Source organism: Branchiostoma floridae, chromosome 1 (genome assembly GCF_000003815.2).
Source record: "Branchiostoma floridae strain S238N-H82 chromosome 1, Bfl_VNyyK, whole genome shotgun sequence".
Taxonomy (NCBI): Eukaryota; Metazoa; Chordata; class Leptocardii; order Amphioxiformes; family Branchiostomatidae; genus Branchiostoma; species Branchiostoma floridae.
In genome coordinates, this window is record NC_049979.1 from 1,899,230 (window position 1) to 1,912,940 (window position 13,711).

Genomic DNA, 13,711 nt, shown 5'->3' on the forward strand with positions numbered 1-13,711 from the left:
GAACAGAGAGTAGCAAATTCTTTAGAGCAAGCGGAAAGTAATGTGAACAGCTCTGTGCGTTTGTCATTATATCGTGAACAATCCATAACAAATTGACGTTCGTCTTCGATCTCATTTGGGCAGAATGGACAAAACCTCTGGTCATTGGGAATTTTAGTATACCTTCCGGCTTCTATATTTAGTATTTATACTACAGATTCTTATCTTTGTAATTGCTCTACGAAGTTCAAAACTGTGTACATTCCAGAGATACTTTTTTGTCCGTATCTTGCATTTAGCGTAGAATAAATGGAAAGTTTTGAGTTATTCTGGAAAGAAGAATGCCATTCTTGTATGTATATATCCTGTAGACGGAGTCGTAATTGATCGGTTAGCATATCAGCATGATACGACCTCGGGTTTGTCCATACATGCCCCAAACCATTGAGAATGTCAGTTACGTGATATATATAGATTTGCCGTAGGTCCGTTCCACATAACTGAACAAATACTGAAGGTGGCCTTAGGTGCAGCATCGTACTCTCCAAGCAGAGGTTAGGCTCCTGCTGTTTTTTCTTTGTCGTTTTTATCTGGCTTTCTATTTTATCATGTTTCTTGAAGTCCGCCAGCCAATACAAGATACAATACAAAATAGAAAGCCCGATAAAAACGACTAAACAAACGTAAAATAAAAAAAATAACAGCCGGAGCCTAACCCCTGCTTGGAGAGTATCGCATGTGCGGACGTAACCTGATGTAGGTCAGGGTCATTTTGGTTTTTGTTACATCTTTCGTGTAGCAGCGTAACTTTATCCCTACCTGTGGAAGAGGTACACAACAAAAGATTTAACGAATGACCAAAAAGAAGGTAACAGTGGGTTCGAGCGCTGCCAAAGTGACCACGCCAACAGCTCTGAGCTTTTGGCGTTGTGTGGTGGTTTCAAGAGCAAGGACATAATATCATGTCTTATACAGTATCCTTGAGAAGACTCAAGAAAAGCGAGCAAAAACACGCCTGTTAATGAAGATCTAGCAGTTCAAATGACGACAGGAAGGCCTTGAACGTTTCGCGCGCGTTAGCAGTTTGATAACGTCTTACGTAAAAAAAAAATAGCTGACGAAGCGTAACCGATCCGCATATCTGCTTGCAGAGGACCTTGAGAGACAATGTACTCGATACTGAGGCAAGTGTTATCCATTACCAAGAGACCACGTCTAGCGAAATAGTAGACCTGAAGCAAGGACAACGACAACAACAAGAGTTCAAAGTTCTGGGCTCACTCTACCACACTACTCTACGCTGCTCTGAACAACAAACTACAGATCTAGAGGAGATCCTGCTGGACCAGTTCCCGAGTGTGCAGTGCCCATCACGAGCTTAGCACAATATTAGCAACTGGTGAGGAAATCGCAAACTGGCGTGAATGGCTTGGGAGCAACAATTTGTGTAACTCTTATGTTATAACTAACGTTTTTAACGCTATTGTCTATAACATTACAACGGCACGCACGGCATATTACTAGTAACCAGTATCTGAGAATTCGGCGATGCTCTGATAAAAAGATCGATATATACATCATGGTATTTCTAGTCTTTCTTGCTTTGGTTTGCTCCACCGATCCCTTCCCGGTTTTGCCGTTTTATGTCGTCTACGTCTACCGGCCTGAGCCTCCTTCACGGGCGCTGGTGGGCGAACAGAAGACTGGCGATCAAGATTAGCCTGTGTTTACAGGGCTGACGATTTTAGTGCCACTTAAAATCCTTGAAAATCCTTCTTTTCCTTGAAACGTTTTGCCCAATCTGGAGACTTTTTGAGTTAAAAGGGACAGGTAGGGTCTGAGCTTTCCTGTTTTGATCAAAATTTGTTCAGTTCAGCAAATTAGTTGGTGTAAGGACAGGTTTTAGTTGATGGGTGCTACCGGTTGTATCAGGAGGGAACTGGGGTTAAAGCTGAGGTTTCCGAAGTTTATAGGCGAGCTTTCCTCGGAGAAAGAGCCGAACAATCCCCTGTATTCGTTGAATGCTTAACGTTGTAAACTAGACCTATTAAGTGACTCTCTGGTGGAGAAGAATTTTTAAGATTGTAATAAGGGTTAGTACTTTTTTTAAGCCTTCATTCAGTGCATTTTAACATGCTTTCCTATGGACAGCCCTGGCACCGATGTCTGCCCTGTACATTCAATCTCTCGCTGGCTGGGGTTAATGACCTCCTCCCCGAATGGCGGCAGCTGTTGGCCCAGCCGCTAGGAGCGCGATTTATTTTAGTCAGGCTAGACACAAGACCTTCCCGGCATTTAAAAAGCTGAGGCGCGACATGTTGACAATGGTGAATCAGCGCTCCCTCCAACAATAAAGGCCAACGCCTGTAGACTGCCCTGAAGGTAGCTAACATTTGCATGCCTTGGTAGAGGTCACCTAAGTTCCTACCGCATACGTAACGTTTTACCTAGCTGACCATGACCTCCGACCTCTTTCAATCGAATCTCTGCTTGGAGAGTAGCGCACAGCTGACGAAGTGTAAGCGATCCGCATATCTGCTTGGAGAGGAAAGAGGATACTAGTATCTCGGGGTCAGAGCTGATGGTCAGAGTTGAAAGTTCTGGGTTCACAGTGAGTCTACTCTACTCTACTCTGCTCTGCTCTGCTCTACTCTACTCTACTCTACTCTACTCTACTCTACTTTGCTCTGCTCTGCTCTGCTCTGCTCTGCTCTGAACAACAAAGGAGATCCTGCTAACTTTAGACCAATTTGCTTTAGACCAGTAGGATCGTCTGTGTAACACCAACTCTACTGTCCGGGGCTGTAGCTGGCCCCTCCCCACAGTCTGTGTAACACAAACTCTGCTGTCCGGGGCTTAACTGGCCCCTCCACATAGTCTGTGTAACACAAACTCTGCTGTCCGGGGCTGTAACTGGCCCCTCCACATACTGGTAGTCTCTGTAACACAAACTCTGCTGTCCGGGGCTGTAACTGGCCCCTCCACATACTAGTAGTCTCTGTAACACAAACTCTGCTGTCCGGGGCTGTAACTGGCCCCTCCACATAGTCTGTGTAACACAAACTCTGCTGTCCGGGGCTGTAACTGGCCCCTCCACATAGTCTGTGTAACACAAACTCTGCTGTCTGGGGCTGTAACTGGCCCCTCCACACAGTCTGTGTAACACAAACTCTGCTGTCCGGGGCTGTAGCTGGCCCCTCCCCACAGTCTGTGTAACACAAACTCTGCTGTCCGGGGCTGTAACTGGCCCCTCCACATAGTCTGTGTAACACAAACTCTGCTGTCCGGGGCTGTAGCTGGCCCCTCTACATAGTCTGTGTAACACAAACTCTGCTGTCCGGGGCTGTAACTGGCCCCTCCCCACAGTCTGTGTAACACAAACTCTGCTGTCCGGGGCTATAAGATCCTATAACTGGCCCCTCCACATAGTCTGTGTAACACAAACTCTGCTGTCCGGGGCTGTAACTGGCCCCTCCCCGCAGTCTGTGTAACACAAACTCTGCTGTCCGGGGCTATAACTGGCCCCTCCACATAGTCTGTGTAACACAAACTCTGCTGTCCGGGGCTGTAACTGGCCCCTCCACATAGTCTGTGTAACACAAACTCTGCTGTCCGGGGCTGTAGCTGGCCCCTCCCCGCAGTCTGTGTAACACAAACTCTGCTGTCCGGGGCTGTAACTGGCCCCTCCACATAGTCTGTGTAACACAAACTCTGCTGTCCGGGGCTGTAACTGGCCCCTCCCCGCAGGAGGTCGGCGGATGTTGGGCGGGCTGCTATAAGCGAGATTTAATCAGGCTAGTATGTTTTTCCGTAAGGATCGTATGATTACTCAGGCACCCCTGAAATGATAGGACAAATACGTAGTTGAAGATTTATACTTGTACTACAGCGCTGCTCTTGGAGCAAATGTATTATCCGCTTGATAATCAGAATATCATTCAGCACCAAGGACAGTGTTAACAATAGATTAAAAAACAACAACCTTTAGACCAGTTCCGGCCGGAGGCATATTAAAATAAAACGGCCGGTACAAAATAGAATGCCCGATAAAGACGCCTAAAACGTAAGATAAATAAAAAATTTAAAAAAAAAACACAAAAAGAAAAAACAGCCGGAGCCTAACCTCTGCTCGGAGAGTACTTTTCAAGCAGAGGTTCCGCTCCGGCTGTTTTAGGCGTTTTGTCGGGCTTTCTATTTTGTAGCGTTTTCTTCAAGTGGGACAAAACAGAAAGCCAGACAAGAACCCATAAAAACACAGCCGGTGCCGAACCTCTATTTGGAGATTAGGTTTTCCAGTAATCATCATCATATCATTCCGTGCCAGTACTGCAGCCATGCCACGGCCTTCTCATTAGCTTCTAGCAGGCCCCAGTATAACCTGGAATCCATGATCCAGTCTACTACTGGCTCGGCCTAACGTTACCGTAGTTACTAGTAGTTTAGGCTCTCTACGGGGCCAGTGTAGCTCTCAGCCGCCGGGGTAATCATTCACACTCGGTAGGATTTTCACGCGGTTAGACTTGGCCCAGTGGGAGTTAATTGCTGGCCAGCAGTGGCCTATTAATTAACTCCCACTGGGCAAAATCCTACCGGGTGTGAATGATTACACCGGCGGCTTAGAGCTGCACTGACCCCGTAGAGAAAATATACTAACTACGGTAGGCCGTGCCACAACTAGACTGGATTCCAGGTTAGCCCCAGTAATGCAAACATTATATAGTGTTCTCGTGCAAAACAACCTCCTTGAACAAACACACAAACAGACAGAAACGTTGCACAGTTCAGTTAACGTTACCCCAAAGCTGGATTCGCCATTAGTCAACATCAATATTCTCGTTAACTTAACCAAGTAACGTAAAATTAATTTCTTTGCCGACTTATACATTTGCCGCATGTCTGTTCCGAATGACTGAACAAATGCTGAAGGTGACCTCGGGCGCTGCATGGGCTGACGTCATCACAGGTCAGGGTCATTTCGGCTCGATTGTATCGCAGCGTAACGTTATCCCTACCTGTGGAAAAGGTACACAACAAAAGATTGAACCAAAAAGAGCTTATAAAAAGAGTTTATATTACGTCTTATACAATATACGATGATACAGGGATGACATCTCTCGCTCACTACTGTGAATAACGTATATTTCGCATTTTCCTTCAACATCAAGAAACCAGTATAACCCTAGACTAGAGAGAACGAAATGCTTGAAAAGACTCAAAAGCACATCTGGAAATGAAGGTCTTACAGTTACATTGACGACAAGAAAGCCCCGAACCCCTGAAGATCTTCTTGTGAAAATGAACGTTTCGGGTGCGTTTCAGTTTGATAACGATTGCCGCCTTACGCACGTAAAAAAGAAAAATAGCTGGCGATGTGTACTATAAACCGAACCGCATATCTGCTTGGAGTGGAAAGATGCTATCTTGTGACAGGAGACATTTGGCCTCTGACCTCTGGGTTCACTCTACTCTACTCTTTAGTACTTTAACCTACGCTGCTCTGCCAACAACAAAGATGAGATCCTGCTAGACCAGTTCCGAGTGTGCAGTGCCGGCGTGATCTCAGTAGAATATTAGCAACAACGTACAGGTGAGGAATTTGAGAACAGACGCGAAGGCCTTGGGAGCAACAATTTGTATAACTCCAGTGTTATACAATTATTACAAATACTAACCGAGAGAGAGAGGATTGTCATGAGTTTTGGTATGTGGGTACCTTAGACAATGTTGTACAAAATGAAAATTTGCTAATTATGCAAAATAGGAGTACCGTACATGATATGGTCTCAGCATTTAGGTGGTAGATAGCTTTCAGTGTCATCACAAAGTGGGTCAAGTTTCAGCCCCCTAACATGTAATGTTAGAACTGTAGGGGCATTTTTGTCAATACATTCACAGAGGATAACTGCAGAGAGGAACGACGGATCGGCATCATTTTAGGCATGCAGGTAGCATGATATACACGATATACATGCTATGCAAATGAGGACATAATTTGCATAATTTATTGTTGTTGTATAACTATTGTTTTCAATAACTGGCCTTCAATAAATGAAACCCATGTAAATTATGATATGTATTATCGTAAGCAGATACCGAATATGCAAATGATGAACTAATTTGCATAATATCTGCAAACATTGCTTGATTAGGAACTTAATATTACTTAATTGTTTTCTGTAAGTGAACTAAATGATAAATGTAACACATGTAATTCAAGTCTGTTTGAATATGAACACTGGAAATGATTAGGGCTGTTTCTGTAGCGCTCTGTGTGTACTGGCAATTTGAGCTGATTGACGAATGAATGACGTTAACATTCTCAGACCAACATGGCGGCGCTGTTCTCTATCGGAGTGGACGTGGGCGGCACGAACACGGACGCAGTGGTTCTACAGGGGGACCAGGTGGTCAGCTGGATCAAGCAGGTCACCACTGCGGACGTGACCACTGGCGTGGCGAGGGCCGTCAGGGCGGTGCTGGTGCAGCTCAAGGACAAGAACCTGCAAGGTAAACTAAAAATGCAACATTTTCGCGAAAATGCAGAATGTTTTCCCTATAGATACTCGCACACAATACTATACCATTAGGCTCGCCCCACATTATTGTGTGCAAGTTAAGAAGAAAATTGCTCATACATGTGATATGACAATATAATGTTAGTTCACCTTTATCCGTTGGGTAACCTAAATCCGTTGTTTTAAAAGGTGGGTATTTGCAGATCATCACGTCCACAAACGGTGGTTTTCAAACATGTTAAGTTTTCAAAATATAACGTTATGTCCATTGATAACCCTAAATACCCCGTTTTAAAAAACAACGGATATGGGGTACCCCACGGATAGAGGTGAACTAGCATTACACGGTACCTCTGTGTTTGAAGAAAGTTTAGCATTGTAACGTTACTGTGTTGGTAGATAATTGGAATGAGCAATGGCGTCTTCGTGTGCTTTAAAAAACATGCACTGTATTCCAACATGGAACAGATGGCATCAATGATCAAATGAGAGGCCTATATTGAAATCTCTCCTATGCCCCCCACACCAGGCACCATCACCCGAGTGAACATCGGCACCACCCATTTTGTGAATGCGCTGGTGCAGCGGAGGGATCTGGTTTCTGTGTCTGTGGTGCGGCTCTGCGGCACGGCGTCTCGCGCACTGCCGCCCTTCTGTGACTTCCCACAGGACCTCAAGAAGGTAGTGTGATGGAGACTCTGTAATCACATATTTGTGTACTTTTTTTTTTTACCATGATTGTCTATTACAAATTGATGGCTGACTGAGGTACGGGACTGGTAAGGGGAGGTGAGGGTTACAAATAAGTTGTTTTTCCACACTATTGTCTAGGTATAACGTTATGTCTCAAACTTCTAGAAAATCAGAACAAAAAAATTGAATTTTGGGCCCTTGAATGAAACCCTCAGAGCACAGGACCCTGCGATGTGCAGAACAGGGGGCTAGTCCTTGGCCATAAGCTTCAGGTCCCATAAGCACTGAAGCAGTGAAACCCTCTTTACTGTGAACGAATGAAATACTTCATATCTTAGAAATTAAGGCAAAAATCCTACTTTGCCCCTTGCTCTCTTTCATTCCTATTTGCAAATGTAGCGTATGTGAAGATGGCCTCTGTTATGACGAGAAAATCTCAGGTTGGTGTTGCTCGGAAGTAGCCTGGAATCCAGTCTTGTTAGCTTTGTTCCGCTCCCGAAGGTCGCTACTCGCCTTTGGGAGCAGAACAAAGCTAACAAGACTGGATTCCAGGCTAGCTCGGAAGCACCTACCACTTTTGTCATTTATTTTGTTCGCTCTTGCAGGTGGTGTGTGGGTCGTACCACCTGGTGAACGGGGGTCTGCAGTTTGATGGGCAGGAGATCTCATCCCTGGAGGAGGAGGAGCTGAGGACCTGCATCAGGACCATCTGGGAGGAGGGGGGGAGGAACGTGGTCATCGTTGGAATCTTCTCACCTATTGCTCCTCAGGCGCAGGAGGAGAAAGTGAGAAACTCAAGAAATCTAATAGCTATTTCCTTTCTTCCCTCCCTTCCTTCATTCAGTCATCTATTCATTCATTATTTTCATTCATTCATTCCTCCACCCATCCATCCATCCATCCATCCATTCATTTATTCATTCATTCATTCAATTGGTTTGCTTTATTAAGATCTCCATTTATTGTTATAGGAATGTAACACTCCTTCCTTGAGTTTGCTTACATTGAATACAATTAAATGAACTGTAAAGAACAAAAATTAATTAGAAAAAAGATTGGTAGACTAAAACTTTAACATATTCAAATGTGGTGAACTAAAAGTTAGCAGGAGATTCATTTGTTCATTCATATCTTTTACATCAGAAATTATCAATAATCTTAGTCATTGATACTCAATCAGAACTATAAGCAGTTCTTCAACTTCAAAGTTCGAAAAAGACAATCAGACTTTGTCAATGAAATGCCTCAGCCTCTATGTTAATGATTAAGCCTAGCCTGGTACTGTAAATGCATTTAATTTTGCGGGGATTTAATTTCGCGGTAGCGGGAAAAAGGACTTTTCGCGGTGGATTTAAGTTCGCGGTAAAGCCATAGACTGCAGTCTAATACCATTATAGAAAAATGTTCGTGGTGGTTTTAAGTTTGCGGTGAACTGGTCACCGCAAAAACCGCGAACATTAATCCACCGCGAACATTTCTGCATTTACAGTATCCATCCTTGCTGCCTCCAGGTCGCTGATCTGTTCCGTGCGGAGTTTCCGGAGGTCAGCTTGACTCTGTCCCACCGAGTCGGCCAGATCGGGCTACTGGAGAGGGAGAACGCGGCTGTCCTGAACGAGTGCCTGAAACCTCTGTGCCACCGGACAGTGGAGGCGTTTAGACAGGCACTGAACGCACTGGGACTGACCTGCCCCTTCTACCTCACCCAGAACGACGGAACGTTAATCAGGTGTGAGGATGGATGTTGTCTGTTCTAGTGCGTGTTTTGTTCTGGTTGAAGCCTAATTTATGTAGAAGAAACTTATCCATTGTATTTACTCACGTCTAAGTTTATCATCAAGCAAGGGTTAGAAGTGCTTGCATGGAGATGCGGTTCTCAGATATCTTGTGCAAGTCTTCAGTTTGAAGCAGGGTTTTACAGCAGGATGCCCTTCCTAAAACCAACCCTAACTTTTAACAGCATTATCAGAGACTATAGGTGATAAACTTTTCTTGTCCTACAACGTAATACAATAATCAAAAACGTAATATAAAATAGAATCTGTACAGCTTTGTCAGTCATGCAATGATGACGCTTGTGGATGCTATCTGAAACATCTGACTTTTGCTATTGGAAATCATGATTAGCTGCATGAATGCCTGATGTCTGTATTTCAGTGCAGAGCAGACGTTAGAGTTCCCCGTGCGCACGTTTGCGTCCGGACCCACCAACAGCATGAGGGGGGCAGCCTTTCTGTCAGGTGGGACATTATCATCATCATCATCATTTATTATCGTGGTGCTGAACTTGTTCTTACTGTAAATCCATCTACATGTATTTTTGCAGGAAATCATTTTGTAGAAAAGAGGTTTTTAAAGTTGAAACAGTTTAAAGATCTGTAACAGTGGGGTTCAAGCACCACCAACCAACCATGCCAAATGCCTGTCAGGCTTTTGGCCGAATCGGTTGGGTGTTTGGTTTTGGGAGCTTGGCTCGGGTTCGAATCCCGGGAGCGGGCTTGGGGTAAAAACTGTTCTACTCGCCTCTTAGTGTTTCAGATCTGTAGCACAGTTAGTAAGAAAATTGTTGCAAAAGAATTTGTAAATTAAGTGTAAGCAGTGGAAGACAACACATTCAAGATCTGAATAAATATTTAACAACTGTGATTTTCCTCCTGCTTTAGCTTTACAACAAATGTTTATTTTAATATTGTATTGGTCACAGGTGTTGAAGATGCTGTCGTGATTGACATCGGAGGGACCACGTCTGACGTGGGCTGTCTCATGGGAGGATTTCCTCGACAGGCGTCGACCAGGGTTAAGGTTAGATGTGAAGAACCCAACACACTTAAGGTGTAAACCTAACTAAGGTTGAGTTGGCCCAGTGTGCTTAGCTTAATATATAAAAAAGCGAGCCATTGTAACCGTAAAAAGGCTCAATTGCACTTCTGGCGACTTGAAAAGCATCATGCTTTAATAATGCCTCAAGTGAGGATGACAGTTAAATAAGAAGAGTTTGACTACACTTGTCACTTTATATTGTGGATGGCTCTTTATTTGATGAAGCGACCTTTTGCAGCAGACCAAAGTGAACAAGGCTGGACTTCAGGTTTAGGATCTTTGTCTAGTGACCATTTTGAAGTGTTTAAAACTTGAATGTTGTTACGGCAGGTTGCAGGAGTCAGCACAAACTTCCGCATGCCCGACGTCCTGAGCATTGGGCTGGGAGGGGGGTCCATCATCAGACAGACGGACGGGAAAAATCAGGTACTTACTGATGTGCTTTCTGTCAATCTGTAAATGCAATGAATTATTGAGTTGATATAGCATGATTGTTAAACCCAGATAGTGGAGTAGCTCAGTCTGAATACAGCAGCCTTTTTTGTAAAAACTCGGCAAAACTTTCAATAATCTTCTTACATGACAGCTGTGGAACTAGACTGAGGGGCTTATGAGGAACCAAGTTTCAGGACTTAATGCAATATACTGGGGGATGTTATATTGCATATCTCAGAAGATATCAAAGATAATTCATTTCATGTATGAACTGGCAGTATCACATGTATTTAGCAGTCTGACATGCCGAATGGGTGATAGATTCAGATGACTTCTTTCTAATCTCCAAGCAGATCTTACAGCGTAATAAGATAGTATCAAAGCTGGCCAAGGAGTACAGCCGACCAAAGGGTCCAGTCAGACAGGCTCCGGTAGCAAACACACTCCTAGGCCGGCTTCACACCCCCTGGCAGCTTTTGATACTATCTTATGCTATGGTAGGATCTGCCTGGATATCAAATTCTCTCTTCCACTGAAATCTGTCCAACTTACATTGTACATGATGTATACAGACCTGTAAGACTCTCTGGACACATTCGTTATGAACACTCAACACTTTTCATTTTCCCAGTTCACAGTGCAGGTTGGTCCCACCAGTACGGGGTACGGGCTGGTTCGGGAGGGTCTGGTGTTCGGAGGCGCCACCCTCACAGCTACCGACGTGGCCGTGGCTGCCGGGCTGGCCGACCTGGGCGACCCCGGTCATGTGACCGGTCTGGACCGGGTGCTGGTGCGGCAGGCGGTGGACAGGATTCACCAGATGGTCGAGGAGGCCATCGATCAGGTCAAGGTGGGAGTCAATCACAATCAATTAATCAATCAATCAATCAATCACGAAGACAGACAATAACTGTGAATTACAGTCAAACTGTCCAAGAAGACTACTCTGGACTGATCAAACTTGCTGGTGAACACTTTAGAGAGGACTGACAAAAATCAGGCGCTGAAGGCTTTATATAGTGACTTTTAACCATAATTTCTCTCTCCAGCTGAGTGGTGAGGATCAGCCCATTCTGCTGGTGGGGGGTGGCACCATACTGGTGGATGGGAAGAGAAACATCAGCGGAGCATCAAGTGTTCAGAAACCTCAGCATTACCAGGTCAGGTCATACCAGGTCTCATACAAACTCACACTCGCTCTCACACACACGCACACACACTTACACTCGCTCTCACACACACACACACGCAGTCACACACTCCCTCACACACACACTCACACACACACACATTCACACACACACTGTATGCCTGAAATAGGCAATTAATGAATATCAATTGAAACTGAATGCTGACATGATAGTTTAAGAGATGCTAAGACACATATAATAGCAGAACAGCTAGCATGAGCCTATCTTCAGGCTGCTGATTTCAAGTATAGCCCCCTGTTCTAGTATTATCAGCTTGCACATAATTGTATTGAAAGAAACAGAGATGGACATTCCCTATATAACGCTAGGTCATCCGTGGGGTAAGCTATATCCGTTGCTTTTAAAACATTGTATTTTGTGGTATCAAGTCTACGAATGGTGGTTTCAAATTGCAGTATTTTGACAATATTGCAATTTGAAACCACAGTCCGTCAACTTTATATTTCTGAATACCCTGTTTTTAAAAACAATGGATATAGGTTACACCGGATAAAGGTGAACTTGAGCGTTACCACATGGTGTTGGGAGGACTTGAATGTATATATATCCTTTGAACTTTAACTATTGGATGCAAACTTTCCCCACCAGGTAGCTAATGCCGTTGGGGCAGCGCTGGGCCAGGTGAGCGGGACGGTGGACCGGGTGGTGAACCTGGCACAGACGACTCGGGACCAGGCCATCAGCAGGGCGAAGGCGGACGCTGCTCGGCAGGCAGTGGCGGCCGGCGCAGTGGACAGCTCTGTGGAGGTTGGACTCCCTTTCCACTAGGACGGCGCTCTCGCCGCCCACTCTCCGTGACCTAGAATTTGACATATTGCTCAACAAATTGTATAGAAAACAAATGAATCTTTTTACTATTTCTGTGTTTTGTTGTCTTCTCAGTCGCACTTTTACGTTTTGTATGATATACCCAGTGTGACAGTGAAGGGTACACATATCCTATTTAGGTCGCAGTGAGAGCCCAGCTCGATCGCCGTCTAAGTGGAAAGGGGGCCTAAGTAATCACAAACTAGCAAACATATACAGTCAGCTGCAAAGTTCCTGTTGTAAATTTGATTTTTTGTGTAACACTGTGTTTTTCTGAAGAATGAAATGTAAGTAAAGGGGAATTTGGATCATAATTTGAAGAAAAAAAAGCTAATTTAAAAGTACTGCAGCTGAAGTTTCACTTTGAATTTTAGTTTGCTCTGTATCCTGGCATCTTTCAGATCTATAGATGCATCTGACTTTATACCTTTTGTCCACACCTCACATCATAGTGACCTACAAGTATTCAAATAATTTTTTTTTAAGTTAGGCCACAGCAAGTAAATTTTATGGATGACATCAGCGCGTGCATTAATTTTCGCCTGATTTAAGAAAAAAAACAATATTTTTTTTCTTTTGCAGGGATGGTCAACATGACGATAAAGTACCAAAATGAGCAAATATGTTGTGTTGTAGCCTAATAACTGTACTTGTAGAAGTGACACTTGCGAGGTACCCAGGACTGTAGTTGTAGAAATGAAACTTATTGGATAGTTGTAAAAGTGACAACAATAATATGGAAGCCATGAGTGTGGTTACCAACTTTGTTGGTGATGCCAGTCCACCACACACTAGTGTCACTTTTACCACACCAGTACATGTCTTGAATACAGGAGTGAATGCCATGTTGGCACTGATACCATGTTTTGCCCCTTTAATTCTTGTTACAACATTCATCACAACAATTTTATGGTGCCTATTTTTAAAAATGTAGCCATCTTGTTTTTTTCACCCATCTTGTTTTTTTTCCGCCCTATCGCACCATTTTTGCAGTCTGCAGAGGATGTCATCCATAAAATTTACTTGCTGTGGCCTTACCAGTGTCTACATGGTTTTCTGCAGATTGCAGAAGTGCATGAGGTCCCCCTAGCGTACCTGCCTGGAAATGCAACCAAGGTCACCGTGAAGGCAGTGGGGACCCTGAAGGACAGACACACCGGTGAGGGGACCGACCTTGCTGGCATCAGCAGTTCTAGATCTGGTACCATGGCAACGGAGCAACAAACGGCAGAGGGAGATGGTGATTTTCCT

The 13,711-nt window shown here is 44.3% G+C and overlaps 1 protein-coding gene across 1 annotated transcript in view; it reads left to right on the forward strand.

Moving 5' to 3' along the window:
• The first annotated feature begins 2,275 nt into the window (after positions 1 to 2,275).
• LOC118422835 overlaps positions 2,276 to 13,711 on the forward strand; it is an 11,825-nt gene continuing 389 nt past the window's right edge. Inside the window, exons 1-12 of the mRNA XM_035830622.1 lie at positions 2,276 to 2,590; positions 6,303 to 6,486; positions 7,024 to 7,175; positions 7,793 to 7,972; positions 8,699 to 8,916; positions 9,345 to 9,427; positions 9,892 to 9,989; positions 10,338 to 10,433; positions 11,074 to 11,292; positions 11,492 to 11,602; positions 12,242 to 12,400; positions 13,523 to 13,700. Of these exons, the coding sequence (XP_035686515.1) occupies positions 2,561 to 2,590; positions 6,303 to 6,486; positions 7,024 to 7,175; positions 7,793 to 7,972; positions 8,699 to 8,916; positions 9,345 to 9,427; positions 9,892 to 9,989; positions 10,338 to 10,433; positions 11,074 to 11,292; positions 11,492 to 11,602; positions 12,242 to 12,400; positions 13,523 to 13,700 (1,708 nt within the window). The 5' untranslated portion in view covers positions 2,276 to 2,560. The remainder of the gene's footprint in view (positions 2,591 to 6,302; positions 6,487 to 7,023; positions 7,176 to 7,792; positions 7,973 to 8,698; positions 8,917 to 9,344; positions 9,428 to 9,891; positions 9,990 to 10,337; positions 10,434 to 11,073; positions 11,293 to 11,491; positions 11,603 to 12,241; positions 12,401 to 13,522; positions 13,701 to 13,711) is intronic.